This window comes from Ovis aries, chromosome 6, assembly GCF_016772045.2.
Source record: "Ovis aries strain OAR_USU_Benz2616 breed Rambouillet chromosome 6, ARS-UI_Ramb_v3.0, whole genome shotgun sequence".
NCBI classification, from domain to species: domain Eukaryota; kingdom Metazoa; phylum Chordata; class Mammalia; order Artiodactyla; family Bovidae; genus Ovis; species Ovis aries.
Genome location: NC_056059.1, coordinates 87440726 through 87466371, shown reverse-complemented (window position 1 = coordinate 87466371; position 25646 = coordinate 87440726). Strand labels below are relative to the sequence as shown.

General features: G+C 39.7%; 1 protein-coding gene across 7 annotated transcripts in view; it reads right to left on the bottom strand.

Annotated features, from left to right (window-relative positions):
- SLC4A4 (solute carrier family 4 member 4) overlaps positions 1 to 25646 on the bottom strand; it is a 370587-nt gene that overhangs the window by 84963 nt on the left and 259978 nt on the right. For all 7 annotated transcript variants that reach the window (XM_042251504.2, XM_060417186.1, XM_042251503.2 and 4 more), the window contains exons 9-13: positions 22897 to 22984; positions 20512 to 20666; positions 19458 to 19571; positions 17178 to 17352; positions 679 to 812 (exon numbers count right to left, since the gene is read on the bottom strand). In XM_042251504.2, coding sequence (XP_042107438.1) covers positions 679 to 812; positions 17178 to 17352; positions 19458 to 19571; positions 20512 to 20666; positions 22897 to 22984 — 666 coding nt within the window. The remainder of the gene's footprint in view (positions 1 to 678; positions 813 to 17177; positions 17353 to 19457; positions 19572 to 20511; positions 20667 to 22896; positions 22985 to 25646) is intronic.

Here is a 25646-nt window from a genome sequence, read left to right as displayed (position 1 = left end):
AAAGAACAGTCACCAGAGCCTGGTGAGGGCAGAGCCAGGGTGGAGGAGCCACCGGACAGAACAAGCCACTGCCAGACTGCCCGGGAGAGCAGTGACCGAGCGGAGTGGGGGAAGCAGACACGCCCTGACCTCTCTGAGGCTCTGCTTTAGCCAAACCCAACAGGAAGCCAGAGGGCAGAGGAGCCTGCATGCTGGGGTCCACTGGGGTCAGCCTCCAGAGGCACAAAGCAGGACAATAAGGCAGGGAAAATGGGGGTGGAGGAAAGGCAATGCGACAGAGGGACCTCCACTGAACCAAATGCTAGCACCTGCCGGGTGACTTAATCTCTGAGGGCCTCTCAATCTCCAGATGCTAAAATTTCCAATTTCCGCTCAACTACTATTCTGTGCAGGCTTCCCTGGTGACTCAGACAGTAAAGAATCCACCTGCAATGCAGGAGACCTGGGTTTGATCCCTGGGTCACAAAGATCCTCTGGAGAAGGGAATGGCAACCCACTCCAGTATTCTTGCCTGGAGAATCCCATGGACAGTGAAGCCTGGTGGGCTACAGTCCTTGGGGTTGCAGAGAGTCAGATGCGACTGAGGAACTTTCAGTTCACTATTCCGTGCTCTATCTAGACTGTGAATGTTCTACAGCTCAACAACTCTAATTTATAATTTGATATCTATATACATACTTGCTGAAATTAAATAGAAGCCTCTCAAAAACGAGAACAGGTCCTGTGCTGCTCAAAATAGTGAGTGGTTGACCAGCAAAGAGGCAAAAGATGGCTCCAGAGACAGCGGTGCCCAGGAAACTCTCCAACACACCCTAATAGAAAGAAAACAGAGGTGTTAATAGAAATATGCCGTATTTCTTTTCATGTGTGATGTCACTAGGGGAATTAAACCACATAAGCATGCTATTTTGAGGGCTGTCACAAACATATCAAACAAATGCAAAGAAAGAATATTGATTTTTACCAATATGGATATCACCTTCTATTTCACACACATATGATTTAGCCATTCCTGCCTATTCCAAGAGTTGAACTGCTCCTAAGTACTAAAATGACTAGCAGTTGACTACAGAAGGCAAAGGATGACTTCAATACTCTTTAAAAAGAGGATTAATTGACACCTCCATACATAAAATCACATAATACAATCCCACCAAGTGTGTAGAAGTGATTTAGTACTTCTGGTGTTGTTCTCTCTGTGGTTACTTTCAGTATTTGTTTTAGCTGAATTTCACTTTGCACACAGCAGGTACTTATAACTAGCTACATTTTATGCACAATAGCTATTTTCTATAGAGGAAAGCTTTTTACGAGGAAAGGAGAGCAAAGAGAATAGAAGAAAATGATTTGCCCTCTATCCTGCAGTCTCTAAGACATCAATTCCAAAAAATATTCTATTGCATATTCATTGTCCAGTGTAAATATACACAAGAGCTGCAAATTACTTTCTCTCTAGAGGTAATAAATGTGTGGGGACATGAGTAACTAAACCTTTGTGGCCACATCGCCCTGTAGATGTATCTCTGAGAATCAACCAATTATTGCCCCTTAGCATAATAAGAACAAAGGATTATAAATATACATATATACATACACATATATATAATATCATATAATCATATAATGTATACAGATAATATAATTATTATAAAGAAACTGGTCTTTTAAAATTGATTTACAGACCATTAAGTGCTATCCCCACTAAAAAACCATCCCAGGAGACTCTTATTATGATGATTACTTGAAATATTTTTTTATGTGGCTTTAGAGCTAGTAATATTCTCTTCAGAATGACATTAACAATAGTACATCCTTCTCTTTTAAGGGTAGGGTTCAACTGGGAAAACACAGAAGTCCTTTAGCACAGCGCTATGTAATAATGAGGTTGGGGTGGAGATGGCATAAAAAAGCAAGAGTTGACAAGTAAAAAGACTAGTTCCTCACACAGTATGCAGACACATTCTAAATACCTCAGTACACCTACTTTTGCCCAAGATGTTTAGGTCTGAGATCTGGCAGGTGAGTGTTTCCAGAGGACCCTATTTACATAACTCTATTGCATGGCCGAAGGGTACCATCTTGTTATTTATAGCCTTTGCACACATAATCTTTCTGCACACAGCTCATTCTTCCTAGGGGAGCAGCAAGCAGAATGATAAACAAAGCCAGTAGAACCAGGCTGCATTTATGCAGAGGAGAGAGAAAAAGGTTCCCCAGTGCCCACTAAATAGTATCAGTCTTGATCTCTTATCCCTGAAGATATGGAGCTTCAGGGGGTTAAATGATATGCACAAATCCATGCTCACTGTGGCACAAGTCTCTGGAGTATGGGCACCTGCCCAGCTACTACTGCGTCCCTGGCAAAGGCAAGAGGTGTGTACGCGGCTGGGATCTTCTCAGACTTGCACTTTTTTTTACCTCCTGGGCACTGACACCGGGCTTTTTATGTCTTTGTCATGTATCTTTGTGTGTGTGTGTGTGTGTGTGCCTTATTTTAGTGTGTGTGACATGAAAGAGTAGGGGCTGGAAGGCTCCTCATGGCAGGACAAGCCATGCTCTGGGCACAGGTGACGGGCGAAGCGTCACTGCATCGTTCTCTCTCAAGCAGGGATGAGTAACTACTTCTCATCACTACTGCAGGATCAAACCAAAGCACACAGCCTGGGTGTAGGGGAGAACACAGTGAAAAAAGGAGGACTATGAGATTAAGAACACTCTATTTGATTTGATGGGCCTCCCAGGTGGCTCAGCAGTAAAGAATCTGCCTGCCAATGTGGGAGATGCAGGTTTGATCTCTGGGTCTACAAGGTCCTCTGCAGGACGAAATGGCTACCGACTCCAGTATTCTTGCCAGGAACATCCCATGGACACAGAAGCCTGGCAGGCTACAGTCGATAGGGTTGGGAAAGAGTTAAACATGACTCAGTAACTAAATAACAACAACAATAGATTTGATTTCATGTAGCTATTAACCTCTGTGAGAGGCAAGAGCAAGATGACAGCAGCAGCATCTTTCCCCCATCATGCTACACACCATTCCCCACATGCTCTCCAGGCACCCAGGAAACAGTAAAGGAATCTAAGAAGACGCCCAAATCACACCCTAGGTCCCGCTTATCAAAGGCCAACAGCCATGATTGCTCATCCAATAAAGATAACAACTAATCTCTTCCCGAAAACAGCTTTTGATTTATGGAAAGTCATGTGATCGTTTAAAAGGTAAGATTATTTTTATTTCAGTACATGATCCTTTGCTAAGTGCTACAGTTTCCATTTGTTGCTGACAATTTTAAAACAGAGACAGATGATTTATTATACACATTACACTGGAAACTTGCTTAAACTCAGAGGTGTTTCCAGTCTTTCTGAGAAAAGAACTATTTTCACCACATTTTGACATGTTGCTCTTGACAATATAGAAATTTTAAAAAATAATCTCATGCAATGAATAACTTTAACTAGAATTTAAAGTAATTTGTAAAGTGAACTATCAAAAAAGCCCTTTTTGACTACTTATAGTCAGTGTTCATGAATATAAAAAGGAAATAATGTGTGGATGTGTGCATTTTTAATAGCTATGGCTCATAAAAACACTTCCACATCTGATTCCCCACAGAGGAACACACTCCCTAGCAATTCATGAGAATGTAATGTATATGGCTGAACTCTGAGCGGGGCAGAATCAGGTGCAGCAAAGCACTCCAGCTCCACTTTGATTGGGTTTTTATTTTATTCCATTTCCGATCAGATGATACCCACTGCATAACAGAGGAAGGAGCTAACAACTTGCCCTTGGAAAACCCAGAGACTGGACTCTGTTCTGCCACCAAAGAGCTGATGACCTTGGGAATGTCACTTAACCTTTGTCAATTTCAGTTTTTTCATGCAGGAGAAAAACATTGAGGCATAGTACATATACTGTACAGTATAAAAATGGACTCTGGAGTCAGATCACCTCAAGTTGACATCCAGACTGTATACCATTTACTCTGTAATCACTTAAACAGGTTACTTAACCTCTCTGTACCTTGTAACGCGAACATCAGATTAGATAATGTGTCTAATGTTTATCACAGCCATTGACAGATGTGTTTTTGATGAACAGTATAGTCTAAAGGAGATCAATCCTGGGTGTTCTTTGGAAGGAATGATGCTAAAGCTGAAACTCCAGTACTTTGGCCACCTCATGCAAAGAGCTGACTCATTGGAGAAGACTCTGATGCTAGGAGGGATTGGGGGCAGGAGGAGAAGGGGACGACAGAGGATGAGATGGCTGGATGGCATCACCGACTCAATGGACATGAGTTTGAGCGAACTCTGGGAGTTGGTGATGGACAGGGAGGCCTGGCGTGCTGCAGTTCATGGGGTCGCAAAGAGCCGGACACGACTGAGCAACTGAACTGAACTGAACGTATACATCAGTCCCTGATGCTGGGAAAGATGGAGGGCAGAAGGAGAAGAGTGCATCAGAGGATGAGATGGCCAGATGGCATCACCGATGCAATGGACATGAACTTGAGCAAACTTCAGGAGAAGGTGGGGGACAGAGAGGCCTGTCATGCTATAGTCCGTGGGGTCGCAAAGAGCTGGACACAACGGGGCGACTGCACAACAACATACACATGATGAATCTACTCAGATAAGAGATGAAGAGGCTGAACTAGGTCTCTTCCAAGGTCTCTTCCAGGTGGCTCAGCACAAAGAGCAGGTCTTGGAGTCAGGGATATCGGAGTTTAATCCTAGTTCCACTACTTACGAACTTCTCTAAATCCTAATTTTCTCCTCTGTAACATCAATGGCTATTTCACAGGATAATTACTTGGACTGAATATGATAATACCATATAAAAAGCTAAGAATAAAGTAGAGAGACGATAAGATGCCGGTTTTCTTTTCTTCCTGCTTCCGGTCTCCTTCTTCCCAGTTACTTCTCTCTCCTTCAACAGAGGAAGGAGATGGAGCATGACGGTCAACAGGAGTGACAGGAAAAGATGAAGATGACCCCTCAGACGAAAAGAGGGCAAAAGCCTCTAGATTCTCAGTGTTTCCAGGGATGGGTGTGCTGTTCAGTCATGTCCAATTCTGCGATCCCATGCACTATAGCCCTCCAGGCTCCTCTGTCCACGGCATTTTACGGCCAAGAATACTGGAGCGAGTTGTCGTGGCCTACTCCAGGGCATCTTCCCAGGGATCACACTCAGGTCTCTGTGTCTCCTACACTGGCAAGTGGAATCTTTACCACTAGTGCCACCAGGAATCCACAGAAGCCTTAGACGGCAATGTTCCAGCCACTGATTTTGGTGCTTCTTTTCATTCCTTGTAGTATCTAACACATGGAATCGGCCATGATAAAACAAAACGGTTTATCTCCCTTTATAGCAATGAAGTAAAAATCCACATGTAAAGCAATTTGTGAACACTTTTCTGCTCACACGAGGGTATAACATTAAACCAAAGATGTTCCTTATTTTATAGAAGGGCCAAGAAAGTTAACTGAAGCCTCAGAAAGATCAAGCATAAAAGAAATTTGAGGGAGGGAGGTTCAAGAAGGAGGGAACATATGTATCCCTATGGTTGACTCATGTTGATGTACGGCAGAAACCAACACAACACAGTAAACCAAGTATCCTCTACTTACAAATAAATGAGTTTTAAAAAGTGATAAGAACATGAAAACAAGGAAAAAATCTCACCATAGGAGCAAGTTCCTTTAGAAAAAAAATCCAACCACAATTGGTAGCACCAGCATTTTGTCTGTGAGCTACTTGTGATAAGTCAAGGCCATCACACCTGTCACGGCTAACACAAAGCAAATGCATTCAAGATGATAAAACATTCAACATTTATGCTGTCAACTTTGACTTTAATACAATTTACTACATTTAATATTTTCACATAACACTAAAGAATGACCTTTGTTGTTTTATGTCCTTTTTATTAAGAAATGTATTACTTGGATTAATAATTAACCCCAAACTGCCTTAAAATGCAAAGGATTTTCTATCTCTCTGACAATTATCAATGAAGTAAAATGAGAAACGGAGAAGGCGATGGCACCCCACTCCAGTACTCTTGCCTGGAAAATCCCATGGACAGAGGAGCCTAGTAGGCTGTGGTCCATGGGGTGGTAAAGAGTCAGACATGACTGAGCAAACTCCCTTTCACTTTTCACTTTCACTTTTCACTTTTCACATGCATTGGAGAAGGAAATGGCAACCTACTCCAGTGTTCTTGCCTGGAGAATCCCAGGGACGCGGGAGCCTGGTGGGCTGCCGTCTATGGGATCACACAGAGTCAGACACGACTGAAGTGACTTAGCAGCAGCAAAATGAGAAAAGAATATTTAGGGGGCAATAAATGCTAAAATATTCACCAACATTATTGTTGGATTTTAAGACTTTAAAAAACATGTCTACTAACCATAAAAAGAAATTTCAGCCTGTATTGGTTGTAATCTATTGAAACTGTGTAGAATGTTGATCAATCAAATTAAACTTCTCTAGCATTTGAATCTGAAATTTAGCCAAGAAAATTGATGCAGCCTAATGACTTTTAAACATGGCCATCGGAAATAAGCAAACAAACCTGAATTACCTGCAGATCAGATCCCCAACATAAAGCCACAAGATCAAAAATAAGCGATGAGATGATGCAAGTACCTAAATCAAATTTGAGTCACATGAAAAATATCTCGGAGGGTTGCTTTTGTTTGTTTTTTGTTTTTTAGGGAAAAGAAATACTTAGTTTTTATTTCCACTTTAGGCTTCCCAGGTGGCTTTGTGGTAAAGAATCTGCCTGTCAGTGCATGAGTACAGGAGACACATGTGGGAAAGATTCCCTGGGGAAGAAGAAGGAAATGGCATCCATTCCAGTATTCTTGCGTGGAGAATCCCATGGACAGAGGAGCCTGACGGGCTTTTGCAGCGAGATGCAAAAGAGTCAGACACGACTGAGCAACTAAACACATCTTTACTTTGAACAACTAAATCAAGATCTCCAAAGATCAGGTCCCAGGAATCCATAGGTTTTCAAAGTTCCCAAACTGATTTTTATATGGTCCAAATTTGAGGTGCACCCATTCAGGCAATCTTCCTTCTTCTATCAAAATAAGAACTACCTGCTAGCATGGTTAATGACCAGCAGTTACACAAACCATTCACCTACACTAGGAAGGAAGACTGGATATACAACCCTCATTTTTTACTTCACCTGTGTAGCTACAGACTATAAATCAATGATTTCTCTCCTGACATATCACAGCTGCCAAATCCTTAGTGTGCCATCTCTGCCTAAAGTGCTTTGTCGTCATAAACAGGATTTCTGTTTACACTGCCCAGCAGGAACAGAAAAAAGGAGGCAAGACTTGAAAAACAAATTATCTCTCTGCTTGAAGGAAAGTATGAGCCAAAATCTCTATTCAAGAGCTCCAGTTCCAAGTCCAATAGAATGGATAGCAAGAGAGGCTTTATGATATTGTTTTGTTTGAAGAGCTGTGAATATGTATCTAGATCTTCTGAAGTGTCCAAACATCAAATACTAGTATAATCTTACACAAAAATTAAGTCCAGATGGATGAGAAATGTAAATGAAAACATAAAAGAACTTAGATATGTGGGTAAATATTTTTCTAATCTTGGGGTGGGGAAACTGCTCTAAATATATCATGAATATAAGAAACTATAAAAGACTAAAGATTTGGACTACATAAAAACTGAGATCTTTACAGCAAAAGAAATCATAAATAAGGTTAAAAGATATATAGCAGATCTAGGAAAAATACATTTGTGATATTTCTGACAAGCAAAGGGAAGATATCCTTATTATACAAAGAGTTCTTGTAAGTCAATGAGAAAAAAATAATGCCCCAAAGAGAAATATCCCAAGTGTACTTACTTTAAAGACGCGTAAGTAAGCAGTAAGTAAGGAAGGATATTACCTCTCACTAAAAGTCAAAGAAATGTAAATGGAATAAAAATGAGCCGTCATTTTTAAGCCACAGAATGACAAAAATGAGAATATGAGACAAATTCTGTTTTTGCAAGAAAGTGAGCAAGCCAGCTCTCTTGTCCATTACTGGTAGAAGTTTAAATCAGTATACCTTTGTGAAGTGTAACCTGAAATCAATATCAAAAATAAGATAAGTATCTACTGCAATTACATTCTGCTAAAAATTTAGCTAAAGAGGTAATGACAAAGAAGGAAAGTGGAGTTAAGCACCAAGAGTGTTTACAAATGAAAAGACTGAAAAAAACTAAAAGTCTAATAGAGAATTTATTAAGTAAATTATAGCACATACATCATGTGTATAAAGAAATGCAGCCATTAAAAATGCTGTGTTCAAGACTCATGTTGAGGTGGAAAGACTTTCTTAAAATGCTAGTTACATATATGATTGCATATATGATCTCATTTACAGAAAATCCTATACAGTGATCTGTTTATACAAGCATTGCAAGACACAGAAAGATATTCATGAACAGGTTAATAATGGTTATTCGTGGGTCATGGATTTAAGGGCAAAACGATCTTCTATGCAGTGTTTCTGTACTATTTGAATTTCGTACAATGCTTAATTTTATCTTATTCAAAACAAAGCTATTTCAAAATGATTTCAAGCTAAGCACAAAATATCGTTTAGAATTTAGCATTGTTTGGGATCTTCACCGCTGCTCAAATGACCATCATTTTCTGACCAAGAAAATAGAGTTGACAAAGGTCATTTACATGAAAAAAACAACCAAATAGGTTTCTGCTAAATGGAATTTGGTAAAACAAAAAAACAAACTTCAATCAAACAGGTTTCATTCAAAACTTATACATAAAATGAAGCAAAGTATCTAAAGTTTCTTCCAGGGACAAGGAATGACCAACATACCCTGGAGGCAAGAAAACAATGCGGTGCCCTTTACTTTGTAACTGATACACATTTATTGTTTTCTTACCAGCACAACCTAATTGGATCATTCCAACAGACAACCTTGCCCAAACTGGAATATGTTTCTGGTGCAGATAAACACGTCACCTTCTATTTCCACTTTAAGGAAGAAACACACTTTGGTACGAAAGTGTAACATTCAGGGAAGATGAAATTATTATATAGTCTTCATGCAGTAAAGTAATTATCAGTTGCTTTAATCCTGCTGTTACAAATTGCACATGATGCTTTGTAAAGAAGTGTCTATCTTATTGAGGAATATCATATATGAGTAAGAAATGATACATTTCCAACTTAAGCAGATTGATCGAATATTCTCAGTACAGCAGTATGTTAAAATAAAGCCTCAAAGTTGGAGATGCCAAATTTATATTTATAAATGTTCCTTATTATGAAACAAGTTCCCTTAAAATGTGCTCTGTTAGGCTCCATAAATATCACAAAATTCAACAAATTCTAAAATCCTAAAAAATCTTACGGTCTTCTTTTACTAAAAGGTTTGTGAAAGTAGGATTACATTTATTCCTGAAAAAAATTTAAATGACTTTCTTCACTCAGTCTTCACTCTAGACTGTGCTCAGTCATTCACAACCAACAACAGTCAATTTAAATTAAAGCACTTCTCTGTGTTCCATAAAGCTAAGAAGGACAGCTTTGAAATAACAAAGACTTGCCACAAAGTATCAAAACAATGTTCCTTATATCAGTATCTTACCCACAGACTAACCTATTCATAAATATTTGTTAAATCGACATTTAACAATTTAATTAATAGAACAGTATACCCACTTGGAAACCAAGAATATAAATCTAATGCAATGAGTTCAAAGCATGGTCATAAGAGACTTTAGTTGTGGGAAGGACATGTTTTTAAGATAGTGAAGATAAAAGCCCTTATTTTTACTTAACAGTATGGCAGGGTTCAGTGGTAAAGAATCCACCTGTCAATGTAGGAGACGCGAATTCAGTCCCTGGGGTAAGGAAGATCCCCTGGAGGAGGAAATTGCAATGCACTTCAGTATTCTTGCCTGGAAAATCCTACTGACACAGGAGCCTGGCAGGCTACAGTTCATGGGTTGCAGAGTCGGACATGACTGAAGGAAGAGCTTTCCGGGTGGCTCAGATGGTAAAGAAATTGCCTACAATGCAGAATACATGCCTTGGATCCCTGGGCTGGGAATATTCCCTAGAGAAGGAAATGGCCATCCACTCCAGTATTCTTGCCTAGAGAATTCCATGGATAGAGGAGCCTAATGGGCTATAGTCCATGGGGTCATAAAGTGTCAGACATGACGGAGGGACTAACACACTTTCACTTCATGGCAAGGAGAACAGAGCATTCTAACAGTGGAGCTTACTGAAAAGGGCAATGAGAGCACTGCATCTTCTTGGACCTCAGAAAGCCAGTGCTCTAATACTTTGTTGCTTAAGAACAGGAAACAAGCCAGGGCTAGATCCCAGAAGAATGTAAGGTCAACTCTTGGCAAAGCAGTTCAGTTACTCCCAGAAGCCCAGGCTAAACTTTAATTGCCTACACTTAAGGAATCCATGCACACCCACTCTGGAAGCTTCAGAGTCCTCTCAGAGAAGCATGATGGCTCAAATGTATGTGGCAAGTTGCAGAAGTCATGCAGCTATCTATGCTGCCATTATAATTTGATTATATCTGGAGAGAGTTCAGAAAAACACCTACTTCTGCTTTATTGATTATACCAAAGTCTTTCTGAGTGTGTGAAAGTGAAAGCGAAAGCTGCTCAGTCCTGTCCAACTCTTTGCGACCCTATGGATTATACAGTCCATAGAATTCTCTAGGCCAGATACTGGAGTGGGTAGCCTTACCCTTCTCCAGGGCATCTTTCCAACCCAGGGATCGAACCCAAGTCTCCCATATTACAGGGGGATTCTTTACCAGCTGAGCCACAAGGGATCACAACAAACTGGAAAATTCTTAAAGAGATGAGATGGGAATACCAGACTACCTGACCTGCCTCCTGAGAAATCTGTATGCAGGTCAAGAAGCAGCAGTTAGTAAGCCAGAAAGAAAAACACCAATACAGTATACTAACACATATATATGGAATTTAGGAAGATGGCAATGACGACCCTGTATGCAAGACAGGGAAAGAGACACAGATGTGTATAACGGACCTTTGGACTCAGAGGGAGAGGGAGAGGGTGGGATGATTTGGGAGAATGACAGTCTAACATGTATACTATCATGTAAGAATTGAATCGCCAGTCTATGTCTGACACACGATGCAGCATGCTTGGGGCTGGTGCATGGGGATGACCCAGAGAGATGTTATGGGGAGGGAGGTGGGAGAGGGGTTCATGTTTGGGAACGCATGTAAGAATTAAAGATATTAAAATTTAAAAAATAAAAAGCTAAAAAAAAAAAAAAAGAACTGGACATGGAACAACAGACTGGTTCCAAATAGGAAAGGAGTATGTCAAGGCTGTATACTGTCACCCTACTTATTTAATTAATATGCAGAGTATATCATGTGAAATGCCAGGCTGGATGAAGCACAAGGTGGAATCAAGATTACCCGGAGAAATATCAATAACCACAGATATGCAGATGACACAACCCACAGAAAGCGAAGAAGAACTAAAGAGCCTCTTGATGAAAGTGAAAGAGGAGAGTGAAAAAGTTAGCTTAAAACTCAACATTCAGAAAACTAAGATCATCATGGCATCTGGTCCCATCACTTCATGGCAAATAGATAGGGAAATAATGGAAACAGTGAGAAACTTTGGGGAAATAATGGAAACAGTGAGAGACTTTATTTTCCTGGGCTGCAAAATCACTGCAGATGGTAACTGCAGCCATGAAATTAAAAGATGCTTATTCCTTTAGATAGCATATTAAAAAGCAGAGACATTACTTTGCCAACAAAGGTCCATCTAGTCAAAGCTATGGTTTTTCCTGTGGTCATGTACGGATGTGAGAGTTGGACTATAAAGAAAGCTGAGTGCTGAAGAACTGATGCTTTTGAACTGTGGTGTTGGAGTAGATTCTTGAAGAGTCCCTCGGACTGCAAGGAGATCCAGCCAGTCCATCCTAAAGGAAATCAGTCCTGAATATTCACTGGAAAGAGTGATGCTGAAGCTGAAACTCCAATACTTTGGCCACCTAATGTAAAGAACTGACTCACTGGAAAAGACCCTGATGCTGGGAAAGATTAAAGGTGGGAGGAGAATAGGCTGACAGAGGATGAGATGGTTGGATGGCATCACCAACTCGATGGACATGAGTTTGAGTAAACTCCGGGAGTTGGTGATGGATAGGAAAGCCTGGTGTGCTGCAGTCCGTGGATGGGGTCACAAAGAGTTGAACATGACTAAGTGACTGAACTGAACTGACTGGAGCCTCTGGAGCCTCAGCTGATTTATTTTGAACACAGTTCCATGGGAAATGATCCATATGCCTCTCAAGATTTGCTTCAAAATAGGTGTGTGCATATGTATATACACCAACACACACACATAATGTAATATATATATATTACACATATATGTGTGATTATTGAATTTGCATAACTGAGAATGTATGTGAATACTAATTACATATATATTTCTCTGAAATGAATGCTTAAATGTAAATTCGTGTCATTGAGTAGGCAAGACCTCCTGAAGAGAAGCTGGCAGAAGAGTTTGCTTAAACGACACCAGTGTGGGTGACTCACTCATGTTTTCACAACATGCTTCTTCTGCCCAGCATCCATGTCTATTTGTAGCCTCACAATAAAGGTCCTACGTGAACGTCTCTCAGCTGCCCGCCTCTAAAAGCAAGGACACTGTACTCAGCTGACTCATTTGAGCTGCCTGTGCTTTTGTGAATAACCCACTGCCACATTTATGAAGGCATGTGATACAATTGAAGATTATTTCAGGCTATGCCAATGCTTTTCTGCTCCATTCTGATCTAGTGTTTAGAAAGTCAAATGAAGAAAGATTTCACCCCTTTAAACAGGTCCACTACAGACCACTACTGGTATCTCAGGGGAGCATAAAAAAGATTGCTTTATCAACTCTAGATTGTAAATACCATCAGAATAGGGATTCTTACCTACTTTGCTCATGTTACCTGTATCCCCAGGACTTAAAACAATGCCTGGTACACAGTAGATACCCAATAAATATTCACAAAGGAATGTATCAACATCTGCCTTAGACTGGTAAAACAAGCTGGGCCTTGACACCAAATCCACAAAGTATTTTCTTTTCCTGATGCCAAGTCAAGAAGACATTTACTGCCAGAACATCAAAACCTCTGTATGTTATAAGATGGCCAACAGGCTCATGAAGAGATGGTCAACATCACTAATTGTTAAAGAAATGAAAACCAAAACTACAGTGAGAGTTTTCATCTCACACTGGTCAGAGTGGCTGTCATTTAAAAAGTCTACAAATAACAAATACTAGAAAGGGTATGGAGAAAATGGAACCCTCTTACACTGTTAGTGGGAATGGAAACTGGTGCAGCCCTATGGAAAACAGGATGCAGGTTCCTCAAAAAATCAGGAACAGAGTTGACATATGATCCAGCAATCCCTCTCCTGGGCATATATTTAGGAAAAAAAACCCAGTAATTCAAAAAGATGCATGCACCCCAATATTCGTATCGCAAAAACCACCTCTGTATGTTAAAGAATATACCCTTTCAGTTTTGAGACACTCTTCAACATATTAAATTCACCTTATTCCCTGGTCTTCAAAATAGATAAAACCAATAGATACACCCATCTAAGTCATCTACCACTGCAAGAAAATCTAATTAGATGACTATAAGCAAAATTTTTCCATATTTAAATTCTAGGGCATGTAAAATTACTATGTAACTATTGAGTTGGGTATGCATGTGCACGTCCTAGTCAAATTATATTTACCCATATTATATCAAAAAAACCCATTGAATCTATGAACTCATTTACTAACAGCATCATTCCATCCAAAAGAAATTTATAAGAGAGTATTCTGTTCAAGAAATAGCTATTAACGATCATTAATTTTTAATCCCTATTTTTCAATGTTTTTGCCACCCACTGAAAGTACCAAATTTTAGTATTTCACTCCACATAGTTCTTAAAACAAAAAAGTCTTCAGAAATGACATGAAGACTAAATATATGTATATATGAGTGTTAACTATATCCAACACTATTTTCATTCAGAGAAAGTTTTAAAAAAAAATGAATTCAGTTTCAGTGAAACTATCAATGGAGGTTATATAATTTATTGATATAATGGTCCATTATGTCTGACAAATTATCCTCATAGGTTTCAATTAGATACTTGATTAAGTCAACTCCCAGAAGTAACATCCAGCAAATGGTCATTTTAATGGACATCCTGACACACTGAAAGCATTTATATTTCTCCTAAAATCTTTAGAATCCAGAAAGTAGCTTACTCCACCAGCAAGGCCTCTCCCACAACACTTGTCACAGAGGATAAACCCACAGTAACTATATATGTTACATCACTGAATCTTTACAGAACTCGCTCATATGCAAAATAATGCACCACGAGGAGGGATCAACAGCAGACTTGAACAGATCTCTCTCTCTCTCTCTCTCTCTCGTGTGAGATGCATCATTTTAAAGCTAAGTCTCATGAAGTTGAAGAGTTCAATTCAGCTTAAAAAGGCAAAAGGGTAACACATAAGAAGTGTCATTATGTCTCCATCTCAAGAACATTAAAAAAAAAAACACATGTTGAAAAATTATCTTCACCTGAAAGTCTATCTATAGTGTACAAGACAGAAGGAGGTTTTGCTTTTGCTACCCTCTCAAATCACAGCTTTCTGTGATTTTTCTTTTTTTTTAATATAAATTTATTTCAATTGGAGGTTAATTACTTTACAATATTGTATTGGTTTTGCCATACCTCAACATGAATCCACCACAGGTATACACATGTTCCCCATCCTGAACCCCCCTTCCTCCTCCCTCCCTGTACCATCCCTTTGGGTCATCTCAGTGCACCAGCCCCAAGCATCCTGTATCCTGCATCGAACCTGGACTGGCGATTCGTTTCATATATGATATTATACATGTTTCAATGCCATTCTCCCAAATCATCCCACCCTCTCCCTCTACACAGAGTCCAAAAGACTGTTCTATACATCTGTGTCTCTTTTGCTATCTCGCGTACGGGGTTAGCGTTACCATCTTTCTAAATTCCATATATGTGTGTTAGTATACTGTATTGGTGTTTTTCTTTCTGGCTTACTTCACTCTGTATAATCGGCTCCAGTTTCATCCACCTCATTAGAACTGATTCAAATGCATTCTTTTTAATGGCTGAGTAATACTCCATGGTGTATATGGACCACAGCTTTCTTATCCATTAACATGCTGTTCAGTCGCTCAGTTGTGTCTGACTGTTCGCGACCCCAAGGATTGCAGCATGCCAGGCTTCCCTGTCCTTCACTTAACATGAGGTTGCCTGTATTATCTTCTTCATGCTGGCCTCAGGGTGCTTCCCCAGTGCTTTTTTCCTCCACTTTTTTCTTTTGAATGATGTATTTTAATTATCATTAAACTTTCATTTAGATGAAGAATAGCCACGCAATTTGAATACAGACAGATTTTGTAAAAATACCATTACTGAATTACTGTTACAATTAACTTACTCATTTTTGTCTATGAATGAGGAAAAAAGGGGAAGACACCCTCTTCGTATACTTCATCTTTGTGTCTACAATGCTTGGCTTCTATCCCCCATACTTGGGAATATACAGCTAAGTGCTTTCTGGCCAGCACAATGTAATTTTTAAAATGTTGATCATTGGCCAATATTTCAGAATCACCAGATTTCACTTAAGAATTTGAATTCCAACCTCTCTTTGGAAATCAGAAAATGAGTAATGAGTGTATACCCACATGGCAACAAGGAAAGCCAAATGGCAACTGCCCCCTTTCAAAGGAGCGGGAGGTCACGGGAGGCATCACGGTGCCCTGCTGTGAGAAAACCCAAGCCAGCCTTGGTACAGTCACAGGGGGAGCCCCCAGCCCCAGCAGCAGTCACGGGAGGAAAGAAGCCCTCAGGCAACTCCAAACTCAGCTGCCAAAACACTGCAAGTCTACAAGGACCAAAGGGAACCAGCCACCCAAGTCCATCAACCACCAAAACCAAAAGAGAAAAGGAAAAAATGGTTGTTTGAAGCCTCAGATTTGGGGTAGCATGCTATGCAGTAATAGATAAAGACTAAAAGATGAAAGTGCTCTTAAAAAGAGAAATAAAATTGTTTAAAGTAATGTCTCCCTTTTTGCTTGGGTCAACACAGATGTCACAGAGCGTCTCCATCTTAATTTTGTGTTTAAGCAGAAATCTAAATTATGAAATGTGCCCAGGGGAGAAAACAGAAGTAGAAAAAAAGCAATCCTTTGGAAGCAGCTCTATTATTTTAAATAAGCTGGTTGGCAGCACTTATTAATGTCACATAGGTTAAACAGTAATAAGTAGTAACACAGAAGAACAGTGTTTGAAAAGGGCTTGAATCTGGTTCTTTTCAGCTTCACTCACTACTCTATACTCCACAACTAGCACAATGCCTATTTTTTTCCATAATGAATGGATCAACTAAAAGAGGTTTTGTACATATCTTTCTGATTATGGGAATTAAAAATATCTTTTCTATCACTAAAACTTCAGCTATTATGGCTACAAAAGAAGGGCAAATGCCACCTGCAAAGCAAGAATAAAGCTAGAATCTTAATGGCTTAATGAGAGGCAGATCCAGGAATAGGAACACCAAATCGTAGCTTTTATCCTTAAAGCTGAGTTCTTCCCATAAAGATACAAATTCATTCTTGAGCAAAACACCCATCGTCTGCTCACATGTAAAAGGAAGCTAACCAGACATTCCCCCAAAACTTGATATATCAAGTTTAACAGTGTGGTCCATACATTCAAGGTAATAGAAGATCAAAACCTTATACCCAGCACAAAATTAAAGCAGCTGATCTGCTTTTGCCCAAATAGAGCTATATATCCTCATTTCCTTCCCTTCTTTTCCCCACTTGTGACTCAAGCCAGATTTCATCGAGCTATTTTTGTAACTACTAAAATGCTGGAAATACAGCAGCAGACCAGAAGCAAAGTAAAATGCACCATCCAGCAAAAGAAAGAAAATCACGCTGAGTAACTGAAAGGCCATCTGCTTCTCGCTGAGCTGCAGGGGTGAGGAAGGCAATCTGGCTGTACTATTTGTGTCTTCCCCAAAACCAAACCCACCTGCATGTTGTCAGTGGCATCCCCAAGCAGTCCTCCAAAAGTGATAGCATTAGTTACAGTTGCCAGATAAATGAAGAGAATTGCTGAAAGAGCCTGAATATTTAAAGCATCATAAAAATCACTGGCAAAAAACGGTGCTTTCCTCTTTATGTCCTTAATTAGTCCACCACAGAACCTGGGTAGGGAAAAAGCAAACGTGACAATGTAAAATAAAGTATCGGGCAATGAACCAAGAGATAACTTATTTAATCACAGAGGTGTATTTAAAGTGTTTGAATCAGCAAGATACTATTTTAGCCCTTAAGATAAAATCAGAAAACTGTAAAGGAATACATTTTCTTCTGTCTTCTTTTTGATCACCAAATTAGGCAGTCACATTCCCTAGACTGTTGGTCTTAGATGAGAGTGAATTGTGTAGATGAATTCAGTGTCAGTGTCTGAAAGAAAACATCCCAACATGTGAGCCGATCCTAAGGCCCTTTCTGATCTGGTCAGAACTTCCATCCCAGCCTCATTCATTCATTCATTCATTCCACAAACGTGTATAGGTCATTTGGGATATGCCCAGCACTATTCTGAGTACTGGAAATACAACAGTGAATAACACAGGAAAAATACCCACCCCCCCTGGAGTTATTTTCTGAGTGAGGCGAACGAAATAAGTAAAATGCATGGGGCTAAAAATCAAAGAAAAAAAATGGGGATCTGGGTTAAATGCTAGAGTTGCTATGGCTGAAATATCAGAGTGGCCAGAACAGGACTCCTAAAGGGTGACTCTGGGGTGAGGATCGGAAAGAATGAAGGGAGAAAGCTATGCAGGTGCGTCATGGAGGAGCGTAGCAAGCTGAGCCTCCTCATATCCACAGGCAGGCCAGCTGCCGGTCATGTGCCAGCTCACTCCCTCAGCCAAACCTCACTCAGCTTTCCCCACTTTGTGCCTTCTGCCTTTGATGTCTTCCCTCGGAGCGCTACAGCCCTTGGAAGTCTTGATCCTCCACTCATGCTAAGACTTGCACTATGCTCTCACACATTCTCAGGATTGTGTGTCTGTCTGCCTTAGCCGCATTCAATGCCCTGCTTCAGTTTTCTTGGTATGTACAGACATAGTGCATGGTAGCAGACATGCAATGCACTTAGGAAAGTTAAAATATCAAAGATTACAGTCGGATTAAATAAAGAAGTTAAATCCCAGAAATTGTATCTATAGAAGAGGAAAAGGATATTTCTAATGGGAATAGTTTGTAAAGAACCATTCAGGGAAAAACTGGGGGAGAGAGAAGGTTCTGTTCTCTAGTCTTTCGGAAGAGGAGAGAAATAACATCCTCTTCATTTGGGAAACAAACCCAAGTGGGTTATTGGAGAAAGAAAAGAACGTCATTTCATTCAGATTCAGTTGTCTGTTAAAAGGACATACCTTTGTGTTTTCAAAAATCTGAAGTGTTTTTTAAAAAGTCATATCTTCATAAATGAGTATCCTACCTAAAACGGTACTTAATTCAGATTGAAATGGAGAACCTAATAGTGAAGGCATAATTCTAATAAAAAGAGATTTAGCCAAAGCTGCCTGAGGAACCTGAATTCCTCACTGCAGGCCGAGGAGACGGTGGCCTGGCAGTCACTCATTTCTATAACATGTAACTCTGTACATGTTCTATAACTCGGTACTCTGTTCTATAATATGGGTACACTTCTGAGTAAATGTATCAGGAAGAGACGGAATCAAGAAAGTCAAGGGCGGGGAGAGACCGGCCTTTCTGCCACACCCAGCCCCCATCTCTCTCTCTAACAGCTCTCATCCATGCCACTGCCATCACACTGGCCTCTGTGCCAACCCAGCACCCACTAGACACCCTGCTGTTCTCCATCCCCCCCCCCACCCTAGGATCTGCCTCCCCACTTCTTCAGGACTTTCCTCAAACGCTGCAATTCCCTTTATGGCCTTCCCTTACAGACCATGCTATGTAAAATGGTATTACCTAGTACCTTTCGCCTGTTGCAAAACTCCCGACTTCTGCTTTGCTTTGCCCCATACAATCAGATTCACATTTCGTTATTTGCTCACTGTTTGTCTCCCACCACTACAAAGTAAGACCCCTAAGGACAGAGGTTTTCCATTCATTCACTGCTGCAGCCCAAGCACCTGGGACTAACAGATATACCATAAACCTGTGTTGGCTGACCGAACATACAAACCAATAACAAAGCACTGATGGAAAGATTAAAGGGAATTCAGACCAGAAGGGAACCTCATCATGAATGACAGAAGAATCCATCGGTTACCTTCCAGTGCGCTGCAACTCCTCGCAATCTGCATGTCCTCCTCCTCCATGGCCTCCATCGTGAGGCGTGTCCCCATTCATCTGAACATTCTCTCCACCTGAGTACATATTCTTTCTAATCAAGACAGCAGAGCCCAAGAGAAGATTAGTTTTATTTTATTCACCTGCCTCTTAGCTACACCGTGCACTAACTAATGAAGAGATGGACCAAAAACCCTTCGGGAGAGAGATCATTATTTCCTGCCACCATCCTGTGTGTGCTTAATCGCTCACTGGTGTCTGACTCGTTGCGACCCCATGGACTGTAGGTTCCTCTGCCCATGGGGATTCTCTAAGCAAGAATACTGGCATGGGTTGCCATGCCCTCCTCCAGGGGATCTTCCCAACTGAGGGATTGAAACCAGGTCTTGCACATTTCAGGCAGATTCTTTACCGTCTAAGCCACCAAGGAATCCCGTGAATACTGGAGTGGGTAGCCTATCCCTTCTCCAGGGCATCTTCCTGACCCAGGAATTGAACCAGGGTCTCCTGCATTCCAGGCAGATTCTTTACCAGGGAAGCAGACAACTTTAATGTGTTCTAGTTAGAGCCAAAAAAAAATGAGTAGATGAATAAAAAGTTGAATAAACTATATGTTGTATGAAAGGGAAATTGTTTCATCTGGAAAACCACAGATTTCTAAAAAATGGCTTCCCCTCAATTATCTCACCCAATTTCTTAACCTCTTAAATCAACAGGGAGTCACCTTGAATAAACTGATCTTTCCACCCATAAAGGCGTCCCAGAAACATCCCAAAAGAATCTCTACAGTGTATGCCAATATCATAATCTGAGATCTCTAATTTGTAATCACTGAAGAATATCACCACATGCTTATTTTCTAGTGTCAACCAAATGTCAAACGAAGGCACATATGTGATTCATTTGAGATAATACCTCAAGTTGAATGGAAATCTGTCAATATTAAGGCACTAGACAGAACCTCTTTCCTCTTCCAAAAACAAAAAATATCTCCTTCTTAAAGATTAAAACTCCCAACGGCCTGATCATCTTACCTTTTGTCAGACGATGGAAGACTCTTAGGAGGCTCTATCCTGATTGCTGGATCCCATTCCCCAGGTGGAAGGACAATGACTTCGTCTAGGAACTCATCTATGCCAGCAATCAGGTCCTGCCTATCTTTCGCTTTATAAGCAATGTCATGGAACACCTAAAGAATAAGAAGAGATGTGCTGATCCAACAAGAGAACTCTCCACATGCCTCAGATGTGGAGGCTGAAGAATGCAATCCATAATCTACTTTAACATTACTGTGACCATAGCCTCATATTTCCTACTGTTCAGCTTAATCCAAAATTTTTCAGTATCTAGATTATGAACCCAAAGAATATAGGTAGAGGCATGAGAAAACAGCTGTGCTTCTTTTATATGATTTTTTCCTAACAATACCATAAAATAGCATTGCCTTTCATCTCCCACTGGTATGTACTATTACTGATATGGTTGCTATGGAAGCCAGATGAAAATAGTTTAGAGAAATACACAGACAATCATTCCCTGAAATAAAAACTACTGGGCCAAACCACTGCTTCTAATTCAAGAAGGAAAAGTTCAAACTGAGTGTTAAGACTGGTTAAAACTCCAACTCTGCAGCTCTCAAACACACAAATAATGCGAGTTAAAGCAAAGGGGTTTTAAGTAGGTGATCATCTGTCTGTTTTTTAGGAAGCCAATAACCAAACCATCCAAGGTAGCAAATGTTCCATGGGTTTTATGCAAATATCCAACGCAGGAGCTTCCAGATGTGTATCATACTCTTTGTCAATCATTCCATTCTCCTAACCTGCCTGATAAATCTGAAAGTCCTTTATACATAACCCAAGCCCTTCATACCTCGTAAGTCAAATTCTTTAGTCTCCAGGAAAGAAGATGGCTCCTGTTTGATACCTTTGGCTATTCTTAAAGATTGCTAAGTCTTTTATCCTCAGTAGAATTTGTAAAAGCTATCAATCAAACAACACATAACGGTGTGGGGGTTTTGGGATTTATGGGAGATCATTCAAAGTGTAAGCATAACATCTGCAGTGGACACAACTGGCTACAGCCTTATTTTCTCTTGCTACTTACTTCCCACTATGGAGGCTGGAAAGTCAGTCACTTTCTTAGCCTAGCCTGCAGGTAAGGATGGGCAGTTCTGACTCATGGGATTAGAAAAAAAGAAAAAAAAAAAAGTGTGGGGCGAGCATTAAAACACCAGTTCAAAAAGAGAGACACAGCTAATATACCTTGCCTCCTCCTTCCTGCTTTGCTATAGATGGTGTGACTGGAGTTGACAGCAGTAGCCATCTTAAGACCACAAAGCAAGAGCCTTGGCACTTGATTTACCATTAAGCAGTTAACTTAAACCAACTCCAGCAACTGCTTACCTCCAAATTTCCTAATATGTGCACAAAACAAACCCTAAATTGTTTAAGCCACAATAAGTCAGACTTCCTGTTATTTGCAGCCTAAAACATTTCCTTTTCTTCTTTTTCTTTTTTGCCTAACGCATTTCTAATCAATACATCTTAGGGTGAAGAATTAAGAAATTGGAAATATGCAGAAATAAATAAAAGAACCCACTGAGATGCTTAGTTGCCTCAAAGGAAAAAAACAGCATTGCTATTCATCAGTGTTCCCAAATTAAGTAACCATCTGAGTAATCACCAAATAAAACTGCCATAACTAAATGCTCTGTTCTCCACTCAACACATGGAGAAGCTAACATATCAAGCAATGAAGCAAAAACAAAACATTTGGCAAAATAGCAAGCTAGAAAGGCATAAAAGCAGAAATCAGCGATCCTATATTCTAACAGTATTTCTCCTACTATGAGACTAGTTCGGAGTTTCAACGTGTCTAAGGTGTGCGTAGTGACATTCAAGCTATTATGAGAATACAGTCATAATTCCAAAGTGCTAGATACTTTGCAGAATGGTTGCTAGTGCATTTTAGTATGTGTATCATTCCTTCCCACAAGATAAGAAAACCACAAAAACAGGTACTTGCTGATCCCTAAGGGAAAATGCATCTTACTATGCGTTATTTTATAAAACCCATTTCTGAAACAAAACACTTGAATTTGCAGGATGAATATATTAAACATTTTAACAGATTATGTTAATACAGTGACTTGAACCGTTTAAATAATATTTAACATACTTCAGTTTTCAGAACTGAAAATGTTTAGAGAAAGGAAAATATGACTTATTCTAACATTAAATTTATTTTTTGAAAACTATTAAAAGCAGATGTCAGCTCATTTGCACACATGACTGTACCTCATGTTTTAAAGAAGGTTGGTAACTGCATAATTCTAGTTGAATAAATTGTGACAGCCAACTCACAGTATGAGAACACAAGAACGACATTCACAGATCACCATCTTCCCGATTCCCTACCTCATCAGACATCAAGGTGGCAATGGCTCTGCCGATCTCATGGTAAGACTTGGCTTTCCCCTTAGGACCTAAGAGAATGAATAAGAACCTAATGGGAGAGGAAAGAAGCAAAGGCTATAACACATATTTCATCAAACTCAATACACATAACACTGAGACATGTTTAATCCTAATTCATAAGAAGGTTAGGTCTAGAATTCATTTTTAAAACAAAGGTTACAGTCTTGGTAATATGAAAGGCACTCTTCCACACTATTGTGAAACACAAATTGTTGTTCGTTTTATTTGGAAGCAAGGGAGAATTGGGCATGAAACGCTAAAAAGCTTCTTCATGAAAAAGGAAAGGTTCACTATATGAGTAAGTCTTTCTTTTCCAAACTTTCTTTTCTTTCTCTTTCTTCTGACTTTTCAGAATCTTTGGAGAAAACCCATTAAGCACAATAACTAGAAGGACTTAGCACATTTTCTGATTTTTCTGACTTTTCTTCACCCAATATTGATGGTGACAAATGATCCTCTCCATATTTTAAAGAAATATTTCTACTCAGAAGTGGCTGGGAGTCAGCAAAATCCAACTCCTCTACAATAAGCCACATGCTGACAACCAAAGTAAAGGAGGAAAAATATGAGAGAAATTCAATATAAAACATCATTCACAGTTAAAATTCTTTTACAGGATTCCTCATTTTCTTTTCCAAGCCTGTTTTCTTGATAATGCACTGTTCCACAGTAGTTAGGTCCTGAAACTTGCAATAACGAGCTTATCTCCACTCAGGTTCACCCCTTATCATGTTGGAAGGAATCCCTCACTGATCACAAGAGCAAAGATGCAACTCTCAAGTGGGGAGCAGGAAGTAAATGAATTCAAAAATAGACAAAAGGCAATACTAGACAAATCCCTGCCTTGCTTATTTATGCTCATATCTTACCTACCATGGAGATACTGAGGACAATAAAAATGATCACATCCTATGTCTGCACAGCTTTCTAAAGCTTACAAAGCATTTCACACCCACATATCATTTAAACCCCTACTATCCTTTGCTATAAGGACACGTATCTCACTCCCATTTAATGGTGAAGAAACCTAGGCTCAAGGAAGGTAATGGATGGGCTCAAAGACTGTCCCTAATGAATGACAGAGTAGATGGTTGGATGGCATCATGGACTCAATGAACATGAGTTTGAGCAAGCTCTGGGATGTAGTAAAGCACAAGGAGGCCTGGTGTGCTGCAGTCCATGGGGTCACAAAGAGTTGGACATGACTAAGCAACTGAACAACAACAAGATAGATAGGACTTTTTACCTCCTGTTTTTTTTTTTTTTTTCCAGCACACAATTCTGCTTAATAATACCTGTGCAACCTATACACCAGAGAAAGCTATCCAACTATGACTTCCATAGGCCACTCTGGGGAAAGACGTTGTGGATAGTTAGCTGGGGACAAGAAAGCTTAAGATCTTATGAAACCACAAATGGCTTAGGACATTTGTTGGCAAAATTTTCTTTTTTACTAATTTATTCGTATTTTTGTTGTTTAAGAAAGGGCTATTGATAGCCAACACTCTTCAAGGTATTAGGGTCTGTTCTTAAATGCCCGTGAATAGATAATTCCATTTTTCATCATAAAAGTTAATCTAAAGAATAAGAAAAAAAAACAAATTGAGAATGTAAGAAGGTAAATCTGAATGTCTGAATACTCAAAGTTTATATCAGAATAACCATAAAACCATTCAGTGTTTATTTGCTTAGAAACCATTTCTGGAGTGGAGCGGTAAACTCGCTTTCAAGTGTTATCACAGTAGATGAAATGGGCAAAAGCAATCAGCAGGCATGAAAGTCATTCAAGTATGAAGGAAGTCATTATTAGAACTGGGTTTTAATTCTTCTAACTAGGACTTGCCTTTCTCTGAAGCTGAACCTAAATTATACGCCACCACATACAGTATTATCACGAGCTTTTTTTATTGACAGAAAAGTACAATATACTTTTCTGAAGGGATGGCTCACTGAATGAGTGCAACACCTGAAAAAAATATTTAACAACTAAAGTAAAATACAAATCTCATTAAAAAACACCTACAGTGCTTTTCATATGTCCCAATTCTATTTACTTGTCTACCAAGGGCCAGCTGTCAGGCAGGACAATAGGGCATAGCTTTAGACAGAAGTGGGCAAATGTGGTACAGCAAGAGAACATATATAACACCTGGATGCTTTACTTAATACATTTTTAAATAATGTATTTCCTTTGCCTGTCATTTTTTTTTTTTATTATTTCAGGCTTCCCAGGTGGCACAGTGGTAAAGAATCCATCTGTCAATGCAGGAGACTCAAGAGAGCCAGGTTTGATCCCTGGGTCGGGAAGATCCCCTGGAGACGGAAATGGCAACCCACTCCAATATTCTTGCTGAGAGACCCCGTGAACAGAGGAGCCTGATGGGCTACAGTCCAAAGGGTCTCAAAGAATCAGATACAACTGAGCATTTGAGCACATCCAAATATTAGCATCTGAGCACTACACAATATCTAACCCTTTCCAGAACCACTGTCTACATCTTCCTACCTCTCCCAAGTATCTGCATCATGATTATTTTACATTTATAAATATACACTATGGAAATGCATATTTATCAACTGACACGTGAATTAATTATCAGGTTGACTATATGGCAACAAAACCAAAATAGTGTCTTATTAGAAAGTGCAGAAAATGCTCTCAGTCATTAATAGTCCTCAAATAAACTCTG